At 38.9% G+C, this 14,730-nt stretch overlaps 1 protein-coding gene across 6 annotated transcripts in view; it reads right to left on the reverse strand.

Moving 5' to 3' along the window:
• Positions 1-14,730, reverse strand: part of col14a1a (collagen, type XIV, alpha 1a) — a 176,517-nt gene that overhangs the window by 64,282 nt on the left and 97,505 nt on the right. For all 6 annotated transcript variants that reach the window (XM_054780660.1, XM_054780659.1, XM_054780658.1 and 3 more), the window contains 3 exons: positions 9,715-9,789; positions 5,766-5,905; positions 1,623-1,746 (listed from right to left, as the gene is read on the reverse strand). In XM_054780660.1, the coding sequence (XP_054636635.1) occupies positions 1,623-1,746; positions 5,766-5,905; positions 9,715-9,789 (339 nt within the window). The remainder of the gene's footprint in view (positions 1-1,622; positions 1,747-5,765; positions 5,906-9,714; positions 9,790-14,730) is intronic.

Raw genomic sequence — 14,730 nt, forward strand, 5'->3', positions numbered from 1 at the left:
TCGAGATCGTATTTTTTTGCTTCAATCAATCACGCTGTTATGTTAATTTAAGACTGAATCTGAAATTGACAGCCGCTTGTTGAGTCATTATTAGACATCAACGAACATGCTGAGAAGGGTGATTCTGGACCTTCCAGGAACACCGTCATGTTTCTCCCTTAAATTATCAGTAAAATAGAAACAAAGACAGTCTTAAATCATCTGTGTAAATCTATGAGTGTCTCAAAATGCTTTAAGGTGTCAGTGTTACTGTACTACTTTTGATAGGAAGGCAACATATTACGAGAATAGGAAGTATAGAAAAGGTTAGGACTGCTGCTCTAATGTATCTTATGGCACTAAATAGGTTGGCACCCTGACAGAAAGATTCTGAAAAGACACCCTCCTCCATTGTTAAAGTCTCCTGTTTCCTCCACTTGGCCTTCCTGGTGAAAAACGTAAACGGACAAAGACAAGCGGATAAGACAAAAGCAATGCGGTTGGGAACGGCACTACAAGCTGGAATTATTTATGCTGCACTTCAGGCAAGAAGGAACTTGAATTGACTAAAAAAATAATAATAATTCAGATTGTACAAAATGTTACTGTTAAACTTCCCTGCACTTTCCAAAAAAGAATTAAATTAAATTAAATTAGGGGTGTCCATTGGGACTATTTTCCACCCTTAGCCTGTTTTTTTTATTCTTAAAGCCACAATAAAAATATTGTAGTTATAAGAATTCTAGCCAATGAAATTTTTCTTGAAATAAGAAAAGTTGTCTCATTTTAATATGTTTCATGAATGGCTGTTTTGCCAGGAAAGGAAAACATGGGTGAGTGAATGAAAGCAAGGAACAGTGAACGGCAGGGTTGTACCAGAGAGAAAAGGTGGGAAAGAAGGGATCAGGTAGAGATAAATAGATCAAGGGTAGAAATGATGAGGAGATCAGCCCAGTTTCACTGAGCAGCCACTCAGCCAAACCCAGACTTGAAGTGCTCAGAGCAACCGGCATTCCCTGTAAAGCCTCATTAACGCATCGGCGTTCCCGACATTCACCTTGTGCTCACTACCGCAGCTTGACATTCTCACATGAATATTACAAGAGCTTCAGAAACTACAATACTTTTAAGTATTCAGGGCCTCAGAGTCTTTCTCCTGGGTGGCGTGTGTGAGTGTTTTAACTAAATTTCTACACACTCTTGCAGAAGATTTTCTTGTGGAAATCAGTGGCATACACTAGGATTAAAAGTTTTTTGTGAACTTCCAGCAGTTGGGAGCACAATCTGTTTTAAATCCATTATTCTTTTTCTAGTGTTTTGATAATATTACAGCAGCAGATGGCATTTGGCCTGCTGTTACGGATTATAATTGTAAATGTGAATATCAAGTTTTTCCAAGCAAAATGATGCTGACTGAAAAGTTGAGAGCGACAGTCCTTGCCCTTGGAAACAGCCATCGACAAAACTATCACACCTAACATTACACCTGGGGAAAATCCATCTGCTGCCGAGCATCCTGTGGTAACACTCAAAGGTCCAGAGCGACTTGTGTCGTCACAGTAGACTGCTGTTCTAAAGCCAAATATCGCCTTAGATGTTTTTTCCCGTGAATCAATACCAAGTCTCCTGTCAGATGTACTGACCTGTCTTTGTGTTGCCTCCCTTGTATCTGATCCTCTGAATCGCTTCCAGAAGGGCTTCTTTGTTGCCATGGGAACTCAACTGGACCTCTGTCCGAGCGTCGTCACTGAACTGAGCAATGGCCACCTGCATAAAGAAATATATTGACAGGCAACAAATGCTGTGTAATCAGACACTGACATTGTTACATGCATAACATTTGATATGATATGAATGTTGCCACACTGCAAAAACAACATTTCAAGAAAGTAAAAAAGTCCCATTTTAAGCAACCATTTCTTATTTTTCATCTCGTCTGGCGATTTTCACTTGAAAAAAATAATCTTATATTAAGAAAGTATAGCTGGCCAATTCTTATGAAGATTTTTTTTTTGCCAGAAATGAGTTTTTTTTTCTAATAACAAGCTAAAAACCTTAACCTTAACTAAATTTCAAGAAAAAAAAGAAAAAAGTCCAATTTTAAGCAACCAATTCTAAAGATTTGCTGATTTCGGACCATTGTGAAGGCTGCACAGCAAATTTCATAAAGTGTACCATGATGATCGATTGATTGATTATATTAAATCTAGTGATAAAATCTGTGTAAATGTGTAAAATTATTAAACTTCATTCAAGACAAAATTACTCTTTTTTTTATCTAGTTTATAAATCTAAAAAGTAGTGAATTTACATGCAAATCATGGCAAAAACGAATTGTGATAGTCTTTATGACAATAGGTTTTCCTAAATTAAGTGACTTTTAGGTACAATCATACTTTTTCTTTATAAATAAAAAAGTTCCATCCATATAATTTGCTTCATGCTCGTTGGAAAGCTCAGACTGGTGACGAAGTAACCAAAATAACTAACATGCTGAGAAGAAGAGATGTTCTGTGTCATGAACAACGATGTTCACCGAGTGGTTAGCATGTTGGCCCCGCAATCAGGCAACATGGGTTCAAATCCCTGTTGGAACCTGTATATTCTCCCCGTGGGTATTCGTGGGTAACAAGGGTGGTCTAATTAATTATTATTTTTAGTGAAATGAATAGCATTAATAGTTTCAGCTTGCAGCACCGCTCTCAAACTTTACTAAACAATGGCGGCATATTGTTTTCATCTTTCCACTTGTATTTCCCTCACTTGTAATGTGTGTCGTGTGGGAAATCGGTATGCAACTGCACTGAACCGAAGGCTCTGTACTAAAAAATACCCCTTGCCGTCACACTTTAGTGCTTCTTGGAAGTAAAAAAAAAAAGAGGTAAAACAAAAGATTAGTATCTCAGAAAAAAAAGAGCCCAGATCATGTGTTATGGAAGCAAAAGTATTATCACCAAGACTTGCCTTAATTATTTAAAACTGCACCCATAAAGGAAACCAAAATGCTGTTTTAGTGAGTAATTACTATTTTCAAGGCTTAACGGAGGAGAAAGTGAATGAAGGTGGTCTTAATATAGTTCACAAAGGAGCATATTTAGCAAATGAATAGAAATATTTACATGCAAATTCCTCAACTAAGCTCCATTTGCAAACTCTTAAGTACACTTCCCAAAGAGGGACAATGATTACCTCCAGACTGCTAATGGTGCTGTTGTTGGCTCAAGGTGGCCAACATTAAGCAGCCAACTTCCACTTCACCGCAAACTTTCTCGCATTACAGCCAGTGTTTTGCTGTTGGTAGCCCACCACCAGAGGGTTTACGGCCATGGTGAGGGTAGCACACTGCTCAAGAGCACACACTGTATCGCACAAATGGAAAAAAGGGTTCAGCAAGCACCTCAACAGAGTGATAAATGAGGCAGGTGAACACTACTGACAAATTGCAGGTGGGGGACGGGGGTGGAGGTGGGGGAGGGTCTATTATAGCCAGGCATTATTGATGAACCGGATATAGGAGAATAGCTTTGAGGCTGAGGAGATTGTAACATTCACTCTGGCAACGTGATTCAAAGTATTCCTCCTGGTAGATTTTATGCTAAGGATCAAGATAATAGTGTTTTCCAGTAGTGTTATAGCCTTGAGGCAGCAGTGCTGGAACCACTTGATATTTGTTGCAAAGTGTAATGTGTTTAGAATGTACTTGCCAGAAAGCAGACTTTTCAGGCACAAAACAAAGTGGCAGCAAATGAGAAGAGACAAATAAATGCTTTTTATAAACAGCAACATAAACAGACTAGACTCTCTTGGGGTGCAATCTTCATCCTGTTTTGTAAACTTGCCTCATTCTTCCCATTTTTGTAAACTTTAGCACAAGGCTGGATGTTGTTATGCTAATTTCACAAGAAATAGCCGCAGAAACTCTCCTCAGAAACTGTATTTGCAAAAAGTTGGGTTGCTTGTTTGTGATAAGATCAGAAGACTTGCTTACCTTCATTGTTGTTTGCAGTAACTAGAGTACGTATAGGCTCATTATGAATTTGACGTATTGAGCATTCCATATAGTTGGGAAAATAGTTTTGACTATAGTTTATGAACAGAACACAGGTATGTGTATTACTGTATGGCAAAAATGACAACAACAGAATAATGGGGAGTCACAGCTGCCAAACAGGGTATAGCTTCCAAAGACAACTCAAAAATAAACATAATATTAATGTCAGAAATGTAATGTAGACAACATGGCAGAAGTATAAAAGTGGTGGCTGAGGAGGTATTAATCTGTGTGTACTGTAAGGATCGGTGTGAAGAGGTGAACTGGGCAATATTGTGAAGAACTTTATGCACGATGAAGGTGCTGTAGAAAGGCATTACAATACAATCGTCCTTTGCTACATTGCGGTTTGTACATTGTGCCCTCACTCTATTGCGTTTTTTCAGAAATTAATTAATAAATGATCACTGGTTTGTGGTTCAATATGGTCTATTATTAGTATAGGTGCCGTGAGAAATGTGACAAGAGTTCTCGTTTAGAGAAAAGCTATAACGCGAGAACAGCCAGAGGCCAATCAGACAGCGAACTATGGACTCGCTACTATGAATGCATGCAAGGCATTACTGGAAGTGCACATTACATGCTTTACACACACACCATACAATCCAACCTACCTCGGTGTTCCCAGCATCAGCATGTGACGTGTGGCTGTTTTTTCCATTAAAGTTGAACAGCTATCGCCGTGTTTAATGTCCAAGCAGAAGCTGTAGCAATTCTACATTTGATCAGAGTTACTTAAGATTTGTCTGATCAACCCACGTAGATGTTTGGACTTGTCTGCGCCTTTAATCACTGAGCGGTTGTATTTACGTTCGTTTACATTTGGCTGAGCGCCAACTTTACAAGCTCCAGCGATCACTGGTTTCGCTTCAGAGCACACCTAATACATGGAAGAGCTCCGTGTTAACAATTTAGCGACATCGCCGCTATATATTTGGCAAGAAGGGGTGCGCATTAAAAGTGAAAGTCAGGAAGTGTTTCTTTAAGTATTTGCCGCGCGGACATCCAAATGTACATAAGTACCGCCATGCAATGCCAGTTTGCCGATCTGAAAGCTGCATAAACCCCTCCACAATGCAACCTAACCCTAGCAGCAACAGAACCAAGAAGGCAGAGCTTGGACACACTTCTCCATCTCCTGGCAAACACTCGCCATCCTGGAAAAACCAAGACGATCTGGCTCGCCGAACACACATGGGTGACACAAAGTGTGGCCCAGAGGCCATCCGTGGAATGTGGCTCATTGCAAAAATGAGTGTACTGGCTTAATCTGCTTCCTGCTTGTTGACAAGACATTACCTGTGTGGTGGCTAGAGTGGTTAGTATGTTAACCCCACAATCAGGGAATCTGGGTTCAAATCCCGGTTGGAACGTATCTGTGTGGAACTCACACACTCCATCAGTGTACCGGCTTCCTCCCATATGCATGATAGGTTACTTGGAGACTCTAGATATAGTCCTCCGACACCCAGAATAGCATTTTTACTTAAATCTAGCCTTACAAAAGCAAATTTTGTCTCAATTTAAGAATCTTATAGGAGCATTTGGCTTATTTCTTACCTTGTAATAAGAACATTGGGAAAACTGTGATATTTGCACTACAAGTTTTGCAATATTTGCAAGTGCCCTAAAACAAAATCCTCTAATCTGACTAGATAGAACAGCTGTAGTCTGATCCTGGATTCCTCTATTTAAATGACATGCTTGTAGGGTTGGGCATGGCCACACAGCTCACCTGGGTTCCATCTGTTCCAATCTGATCCAAAGATCCAATGGTGCTATACAAGAAATTTGTGATCTTCATGAAGTTGTCGTCTCCAATGGACCAGGAGCCATCCACCAGGAACGCTAGGTCAGCTTTGGCCTCTTTGCACACTGCACAGACAACCACAAACAGGGAGCTATAGTACTTGAAAACCTGTTAGTGAAAATGAAAATAAATATGGGGTTGGTCTACCGATTGCAACTATCATAAACCACTTTTACACAACCTGTAAAAAATGGGATTTATCTGCCTTTTTCTGTATGCACGGCACAAACACATACTGGTTGGGATCAGGTCACCCTACCAATGTTGTCTTCCGACGATATCTGTGTAAAAGATGAATCCTGGAGTAGTAAGACAGAAGTGTGAAGTTTCACACTCGATACTGACTTTTTCTGCCCTGTTGTGTTAAAAGCAATGTCACTGTTAATCGAGGAAAAGGCTTCTTGAGACGTCATCTGTACTTCTGTGAAGAAGGTGTCGGACGTTTCGCTCCTCATCCAAAGAGCTTCGTCAGCGAACTAATAAGTGCTGGTAGCCTAGGCCTTAAATACAGTAAGAGTGGGCGGAATTGGTGTGCCAACACCCTCCTCCTATTGGTTCCTTACACTAAGCCTGGGCGGAGTAGTGGTATAATCCTCTCCTGCTATTAACACCTACGATAAAAGGGAAGTGTCGCTCCCTAGGTTGGGTATGAACGACTCTGATACTGGCTCGTTAGCATCTATTGTTCTGGCTCGCCCCTGGCTTCACCTCATTTGCAAGACTAAGAGCTGTGGGTTTTGGTCTCAGTAACCTGCTGAACACAGGGTCCAAATTAAACCTCAAACCACCATTCCGATTCAATGATGGCTTCTGTTGTTTGACAAAAATAGCTTCCTTTACTCCTCTTTCAAACCATCTGTTTTCTTTGGCCAAAATCTTTACCTCGCTGTCCTCAAAAGAGTGATTGGTTGCTTTAAGGTGTAGATGTACTGCTGATTGAGGCCCAATAGAATTGTCCCTGAGATGTTGATAAAGCCTTTGGAGCATTTGCTTAGTTTCCCCAATGTAGTGCTCTTTGCATTCCTCATCTTTACAGTGGATGGAATAGACCACATTGCTCTTTTTCTTTTTGGTTTGGGGCGTTCATACCCAACTCAGGGAGCGACACTTCCCCTTTTATCAGAGGTGCTAATGTCAAGAGAGGATTAGACCACTACTCCGCCCAGGCTTAGTGTAAGGAACCAATAGGAGGAGGGTGTTGGCACACCAATTCCGCCCACTCTTAGTGTATTTAAGGCCTAGGCTACCAGCACTTATTAGTTCGCTGACGAAGCTCTTTGGATGAGGAGCGAAACGTCCGACACCTTCTTCACAGAAGTACAGATGACGTCTCAAGAAGCCTTTTCCTCGATGGACAACTCCTGTACGACAAATGAATGTCACTGTTAAGTTTCTGCCACTGAAAAGCTTTGATAAGGCACGCCAGACACTGATGTTGTCATGTATGTTACTGTCTGATTCTGGGATGTTGTGTTGCAATGTTACAACTCTAATGTGGTCATTTGTGTAAAATAAGGTATAGTTTATACTGTTTTGTGTATTTTGCATGTCTGTGTCATTCTTTATTGACTTTTTTTTTTTTTCTTTATTGACTTTCTACTGTCCCTACATAGGATCGGTCATCAGGTTCTTGGTCACCTCACTCAGCAAGGATCTTCTCCCGAAATTGCTGAGTTTTACTGGATGGATTAGATATAATCCGGATTGTCTCGAGTGGCCAACATTCGCTTGGGAACAATAAGAGCGGCAGAAAATTTTTTGTAGACTTGATTTGAATGAATGAGAATAAAAAAATGCTATCGTGAAACTATGTTCTGGCATCTACTGCAGATTTCTAAATTATTTAGACTTTTCCCGTAAATAGCTGCTAATTTATATTGCCGGTCCAGCAGTGATACTCCCTCTGCTATTTTCTCTCCTGGGTTCTGAGATACAGTGTACTTCCCGCTTGTTGCTGCCATAAAGTTGTTTTTAGGGTTTGAAATGTATAAAAGAAAATGTTCTTCTCCCTGCTCATGATCAGTCTGACAGTGTCCCATGAGAACAAAGTAGGTTTTGTGCCCCAGTAAAACCTAAAGCTTACAAAATCTATTGTGAAGTGACATTACTGTTTTCCCAGTGAGCAAAATGTAATTTAACATTTTTAACCTGTCACAGTCAGAAATGTCGAGATAAAGGTCAGGTGCAGAGTTTTTCATTAAGAACTCTCACAAGATGTAATGCTTTTGCAGCTTATCCTTATGAGTTGGTTGCTTATTTTCTCACATTCTCTCTGTCTCTGTAACGCATTCCAATATCACTGTCTCCCAAAATAATCTCTCTTCAAATAAAGTTGCACACTCCTATGTATATTTTTTTGCTTTTTATATATGTTTATATGTGTTTTTGCTGTCTGCATTTCTCCAAAGTATAAAACAATATGGCTTCTTTGTCTAATGTGTTTTTGTCCAGACTTAAGGCACCAGTGTGACAAAAGGTCACGTACACTTGAATTACAAGAGACTGGCTGAGGAAGCGTGTCAGATCATGTCTGAGCAGTTTGTGTGGTGGGTCAGACTTTAAACTGAGCTTATCAGACAGGAACCGTGGAAGAGGAGGAACAACATGGGTGGGAGCGACTTTGTTTCTCATCTTTCACTCTTGTTTGTCTCCTTTCAGGAGTGTTTTTCTTTTCGGCTGAAACTGATTTGATGGGGCATTTTGATTGAAGTAAAAGAACTGACAGGAAGCTTACATTTTGTTGCACCGCCAACTCCTTGGACTGGGGTCTTTATCAGTTATTTGACAGAAAAGTAGGCCAAAAAATGTAAAAAGTTTTTTTCTTTTTTACCTTCATGCTATAGACCCCCTCATATTTTCAGATTAGATTAGATATTTTTTTCGATTTTCCAATTACATCAAAAACAGAAAAGTGCAATAGCATGAGCTGGCTATTGTTGACTTTTTTCCCCAGTCAAAATCATTTTTTGTGTATTTTCAACACTACAGTGAATAACACTGCAAAATAACTGGGAGCAAATGTAATTCATCTCAGATAAACCTTTTTTCAAGAAGGAGCTGTGACCCTGTTAAATAAGCTCTGCTTCTTCCTACTTTATTCGGGCATCCTGAATTATGAAAATGTAAATGGGATGCTCCTCGATGTAACTTGTTAAGCATGTCTGAAAAAAATAAAGCATATAATTTCCTATATATATAGTACTTACCTTATTTATATCTTAATATGTTTCATAATAAAATACAGTAGATTAACTTACGTACTAGGTTAGGTTTTGAGCCGAAATGTGAATGGCGAAAATCCACATGTAATTGATACCCCCATGAAAATGTCTAATGTGTATTTTTGACACATGGCTAAAAACCCTTCTGCTAGCTTGACGTTGATGTTCTCTTCCGATTTTGGATCAACATTTGCAATAAATGCAACTGGTGGAATGATTAGATTTTGTTCCAGAACCCTCTCTCTTCAGTTGCCATGCCATTCTGTGAGGAGGAAAACGAACAACGACACATCAACCACATCAAAGCCACCTGAAACGCCAGCTACGACGGTGTTTTGAAAGCCTACGAAAACACCACCGTGTTTATATTTTTGTTGAGTGTACGAATTATTGTCGATTTAAGGTGAATAAAATGTGTTTTCTGCAGAAAAAGTGGCCTATTGTCGGAGAAAAAAAGCATTTTTGAAATAAAAAATCTGCAAATTTGTGGGGATCCACTGTACTTCATACAGGAAAGAAACTTGTACTTTAGTCCATCAACTGTTAAACAATTGTGTTACACTGTTATAAGAAGTAACAGCATCAATGCATGCGCCACATAGCGTAAGAGTGCATACTGTATACATTATATTTGTTTTGAACTCTTTGCTCACCTTCTTTAGCAGGTGGGATGGTGGGAGGGGGCTCCGTGGCAGGGGGTTCAGTCGGAGCCTGAGTGGGCGCTGGCACTGGACACCCACAAACATACATGAACACAAAAACACACACAGTAAATCAATGATGTCAGATAACAGTGTATTGTAGCTATTAAACTGATATGGTCCTAATTCACTTTCTGCTATGCATGTATTAGCAACCAGCAAGTATACTGTAGAAGCAATGCATTTTGTGTTTTCTTTCTATCTAAGTTACAGCAAAGACAACAACTTTCCATATCACCCATCTGTTCCCCAATAACCCGAGGACAAGCAAAAGTATTTTCATCAATCCAGTGTGTGTCTGTCCAGAGGCTGTTTTTCACAGTAAAAAACAACCGCCGGCAAAGGGATATGTCTGTGCCAAGACGATTAGTTGGCAGGAAGGAGCAGATTTGGTCAAAGGTAAAAAATAATGTAGCTCAAAAAGAACAGGTGCACAAAAATGGAAATTGAATGGGACACGTGAAGAAATACAGGAGATGACAATGATGAGGTAATAAAGGCACTAGAAAAATAACCATGTTAAAATTTCTTAATGATGTGTTTGAAAAAGATGGAAAACGTAACTGACACATAAACAGTGTCCGGGAGTCATAAATGCAAACTTTACATGTTCTACTTCACTTGCTGGGAGTGTAATCAAATAGGATGTAATGATTCAGGCACTCTGCACAAAAGGGCTGGACAAATATATGATAAAAAGACTAGATTTTTGGAAAAAAACCCTAGTTAAAAGTAGTGAAATTATCTGTCCATGCAGCAAGTAAATTTCACTTGGTAAGAAATCTTAAATTAAGATTTCTATATCTAAAAATAAGTATGACCGAAATCCTACATTTAAAGATTTTTATATCTAAAAATAAGCAGGACCTTTAAGCTGTTAATACTTATTTTTAGAATAAAATCCTTTTTTTTTTAACCTTATTACAACCAATAAAAACGGAAATGTTCCTAAAATAAGAACTATCAACATGTTTTTAACACTAGTAGTAGGTATCCTTCTGTCTCAAGAGACACACATGGCAGGGGGAAGGTGGGTGTCGTGTCTTGCCCCAGAGACACAACGAAGTGACTGGGTTGAGGGAGCGAGGATCAAACCGCCAACCTTCCAGTTTCTGGACGACCTGCTCTACCTTCAGCCACCCCAACCTACTGTAACACCTAATACTAGTGTAAAGCAATAAAGCTGCATCCTGAAACTCGTTGACAGATCTTGAAATAAGCCTAAGTCCATCTTAAATGCAAAAAAGGGCTTGCCAAATATAAGATAAACAGACTAGATATTAGAAAAAAATACTTAAAACTAGTGAAATGATCTGTCTATGCAGCTAGTTAATTTTACTTGATAAAAAATCCTAAATTAAGATTACTATATCTAGAAATAAACAGGACCTTTAAACTGAAAATATGTATTTTCAGAATAAAATACTTCATACAACTAATTAACACTGAAATACTATTAAAATAAGTGAAAATGAAATGACATATTAGTGCAAAATGAATGAGCTGTATCCTGAAAGTCGCTGATCTTGAAATAAGCCCAAATTAATCTTACAAGTAGGCCACAAAGTCTTTACAAAAAAAGTCTACTTGATCCACAAATATATATCTATATATATCTATCTATACAGTATATCTATTAAAAATCACAACCAGAAGTGCTAATTTGATAACATCAACATTTATTTTCTTTAACCAGTATACCAACTTGCTCTACAACATCTGTCATTTAGTCATTCGTCTGTATTGGTCATCAAAAATTGTTTAAAGTATGTCATTACTTTTCTGTTTAATAAACGAAATGTTAAAACATTGTTGTTTAGCAGTTCTTAAATTAAGCATCTTGTGGATGTTGTGGAATCTTTAGAGAAGATGTTATTTGTTGGGAAAACCAAAATAACTTACTGTGAGACTTATTTGCTCAATTTTAACATATCTGAACTAAATGAGAAAAAAAGTAACCCTTCATCCTGAAATGAAGGTTATACTATAAAGTCAATGAGTAAATAGCCCTTAAAACAAGGGAAATGATCTAACATGTCTTGAAATATGATTTTAAATCTTGGCAAGTGGCAAATAATTTGCAGTGCAATTAGAGGTAAATGTGTTTCACTTTTAACAGAAGACCAGTGCTTACTATGCATTAATAAAATCATCCACTGCAGTTGCACAATCCAAAGGAGGAGGTAAGCATAAGGACAACCGTCAACATCGACGGACTTATTGGCTCATAATGGCTACTAAAAAGTCATCCAAAGTGTGGAAGTATTATGAAAAGGTTAAAGCTGACTTCAAAAAAGTAAAGTGCAACTTGTGTCAGCAGCGTCTTACACATTAGAACCAACACGGTGTATCATCTAAAATGGGTAAGGCTGTTACGCCAACTTAATTTTATGTCTCGACTGTGGACTTTAGGCCTAGAAATTGGGTTGCTGAGAGTTTTGGCAAGTAGTTGTTTTTCAAGCTAGTTTTATGCTTTTTAATGTGCACTTTTCCGATGCGTCATATGCCCACTTGCCAACAGCGACCTTGTTTCAGTTTTGTTCATCTTGCTTTCTGTGCCACTAAATAAATAACGGTACTGTTGTTGTATACCTATTGTATCATGTTTGTTTATGTGAGTGTTTCAGCCTTTTCCATTGAGGTGGAAAAAGTTGCAAATGAGATCCCCATTAGCTGTGCTCTTAAAAAAAAAATCGATTAGTCCACTATGGACAAAATATAACAAATCAGATTTGACTATCAAAATCCTGAGTTGAAGACAGCCCTATGCAATACAAGTGAAGTCAGACTGGTGTTTAAAAGTCAGTGTTATGGAGAAAACACAGAAGAACATCAAGAACCTCTGCATGACAGATAGAGACTGACTGGATAGAACTAATCTAAAGGAATGTACGAACAACACTGTGGAGGGAGCACAGGCATGACTGGAAGAAGAAATGCCATCTCCTCATAACATAAGATCATTTCAAATAGCGAGTAGCAGCTGGTAAGATGCCACACCTTTACATACCTCGGAAGGTGCTGCTGTTTTGGTTAGCAGTTGAGTTACAGTTAGCCCTGTAATACTGTACAGTCATAGAAAAAATGATTAGACCACTCTCGTTTCTTCACTTTATTGATCCATTTGAATGCCTGGTACAACTAAAGGTACATTTGTTTGGACAAATATGATGATGATAACAAATATAGCTCATAAGAGTTGAATTTAAGAGGTGATATCTAGCAACTTCCATGGTTTTCTTGATAATAACCAAAATCACTTAAGTTCTTACATGAATAGCTATAGCATTGTACTGCCAAAAAATGTAACTCTTATGAGCTATTTTTGCTGTCATTGTTATATTTGTCCAAACACAGGTACCTTTAGTTGTATCATTTAGTGGCATTAAAATGAACAAGAAACTGAAGAAACAAGGGTGGTCTAATCATTTTTTCCATGACCGCATGTAGCATCTAGCATCTTTAAACCAATGTAAGTTACCACTCTGTTTCTATACTGAGGGGGAAACAAGCCATCTTGGTATTTATTTGTATTACAAGTGGACAGGGATTAATTGAGACATGGTGTACAGTACATTAGAGTAGAGGCCACTATTTGCGAGAATATGGTACAACAAATTTAATGCATTGCTGTTTGTGAAGGCTTAACAACAACTGTTGATCCAGAGTGTCTCGTTGTGTGTGTGTGTTATCTATCTGAAAACCCTGACAGTTAGCTGAGCCATCGAGGTCCCTTGAGCTGTTTGATACAACCGAGCTCATCACCTGACCAATGGGCTGCAACAACAGCCAGAGTCTTCACTGAGGGAGACTCTGGTAAAAAAAAAAAAGTATGATGAAGGTCAAAGCGACAGCTGCAGAGAGGCTGGTATGTAAGGGACTTATAATTAGGGGGAACATAGAATTTATTTAGAATTATAATTACTAAGAAGTAAAATTGAGAGCAGAAGAAAGTGAAAAAGTTGGTTTTATCCAACCCAATTTTACCTCTAAACCACTGGATAACAAAGTTCACCTTACCGTTTTATATTGGTCCGACCGTATAGGACATAACGTCCCCATAATAAATGTGTTTTTGTGAAGATGTAATGAAATTCTCTTCCAAGGACACGTAAGGGCGATACATTTGTGGAGTCTTAACAAGGGATGGGCCAGATACGAGTATCCGTAACGGATAATGCATTTTTGCCGAGTACGAGCATGAAACGAATACCGCTCATCATTATCCGTAATCGTGATGATGTGAAATCCTCATTATGTGTTCACGCTCTGTGATTGGCCAGTCACACACAGCGCCTGCCCCTCCCTAGACAGACTCGCTGACTGCAGCGCCTGTCTGTAATGTGTCAGTGTGTCAGGGCTGTATGGTGGAGCATTTCACTCGCATAAGGAAGCACTCGTGCGAGTACGTTTTTCAACCCTTTCATTCACATTTTGCTCCTGAAATAAGTCCATACAAAGTGAATCAAACAAGAGTCACATTTTCGCGCATCTGTATATAAATCTACAAGTCTCCTACAACTTTTCTTTGATGACGTCTCAGCCGCACAAGATGCACTTGTAGCTATGCATCATAACTCTGCTTCGACTTCCCGCGCGGAGTGTATTAAAAGAGAAAGCAATGAAGTGTTTCTTTCGTCATGCATTTACAGTGTAATCCTCACGAGAGGCTTGCCGCCGGAGCGCACCTCCTCAAACCAGTGTGTGTGCACCGCTGTGGCAGCCTGTATCCAGGCTTTGCGTATCGCAGGGGTCATTGAGTGACAGTGCTACAAAAACACAGCATGGACATACTCTTTTGTTAACACATCCCTCTCCCTGTGAAATATGTAAACAAGGGATGTCCAAAGTGCGGCTCGCAGCCCATTTATGGACCACATTTTTTATGGGCTTATGAATGCCACATTGTAGAAACAAAATATAAAATAAAAGTGGAAAAATAAAACAAAAAAGCATACATTAACTAAG

This window comes from Dunckerocampus dactyliophorus, chromosome 7 (assembly GCF_027744805.1).
Source record: "Dunckerocampus dactyliophorus isolate RoL2022-P2 chromosome 7, RoL_Ddac_1.1, whole genome shotgun sequence".
In the NCBI taxonomy this organism is placed as follows: domain Eukaryota; kingdom Metazoa; phylum Chordata; class Actinopteri; order Syngnathiformes; family Syngnathidae; genus Dunckerocampus; species Dunckerocampus dactyliophorus.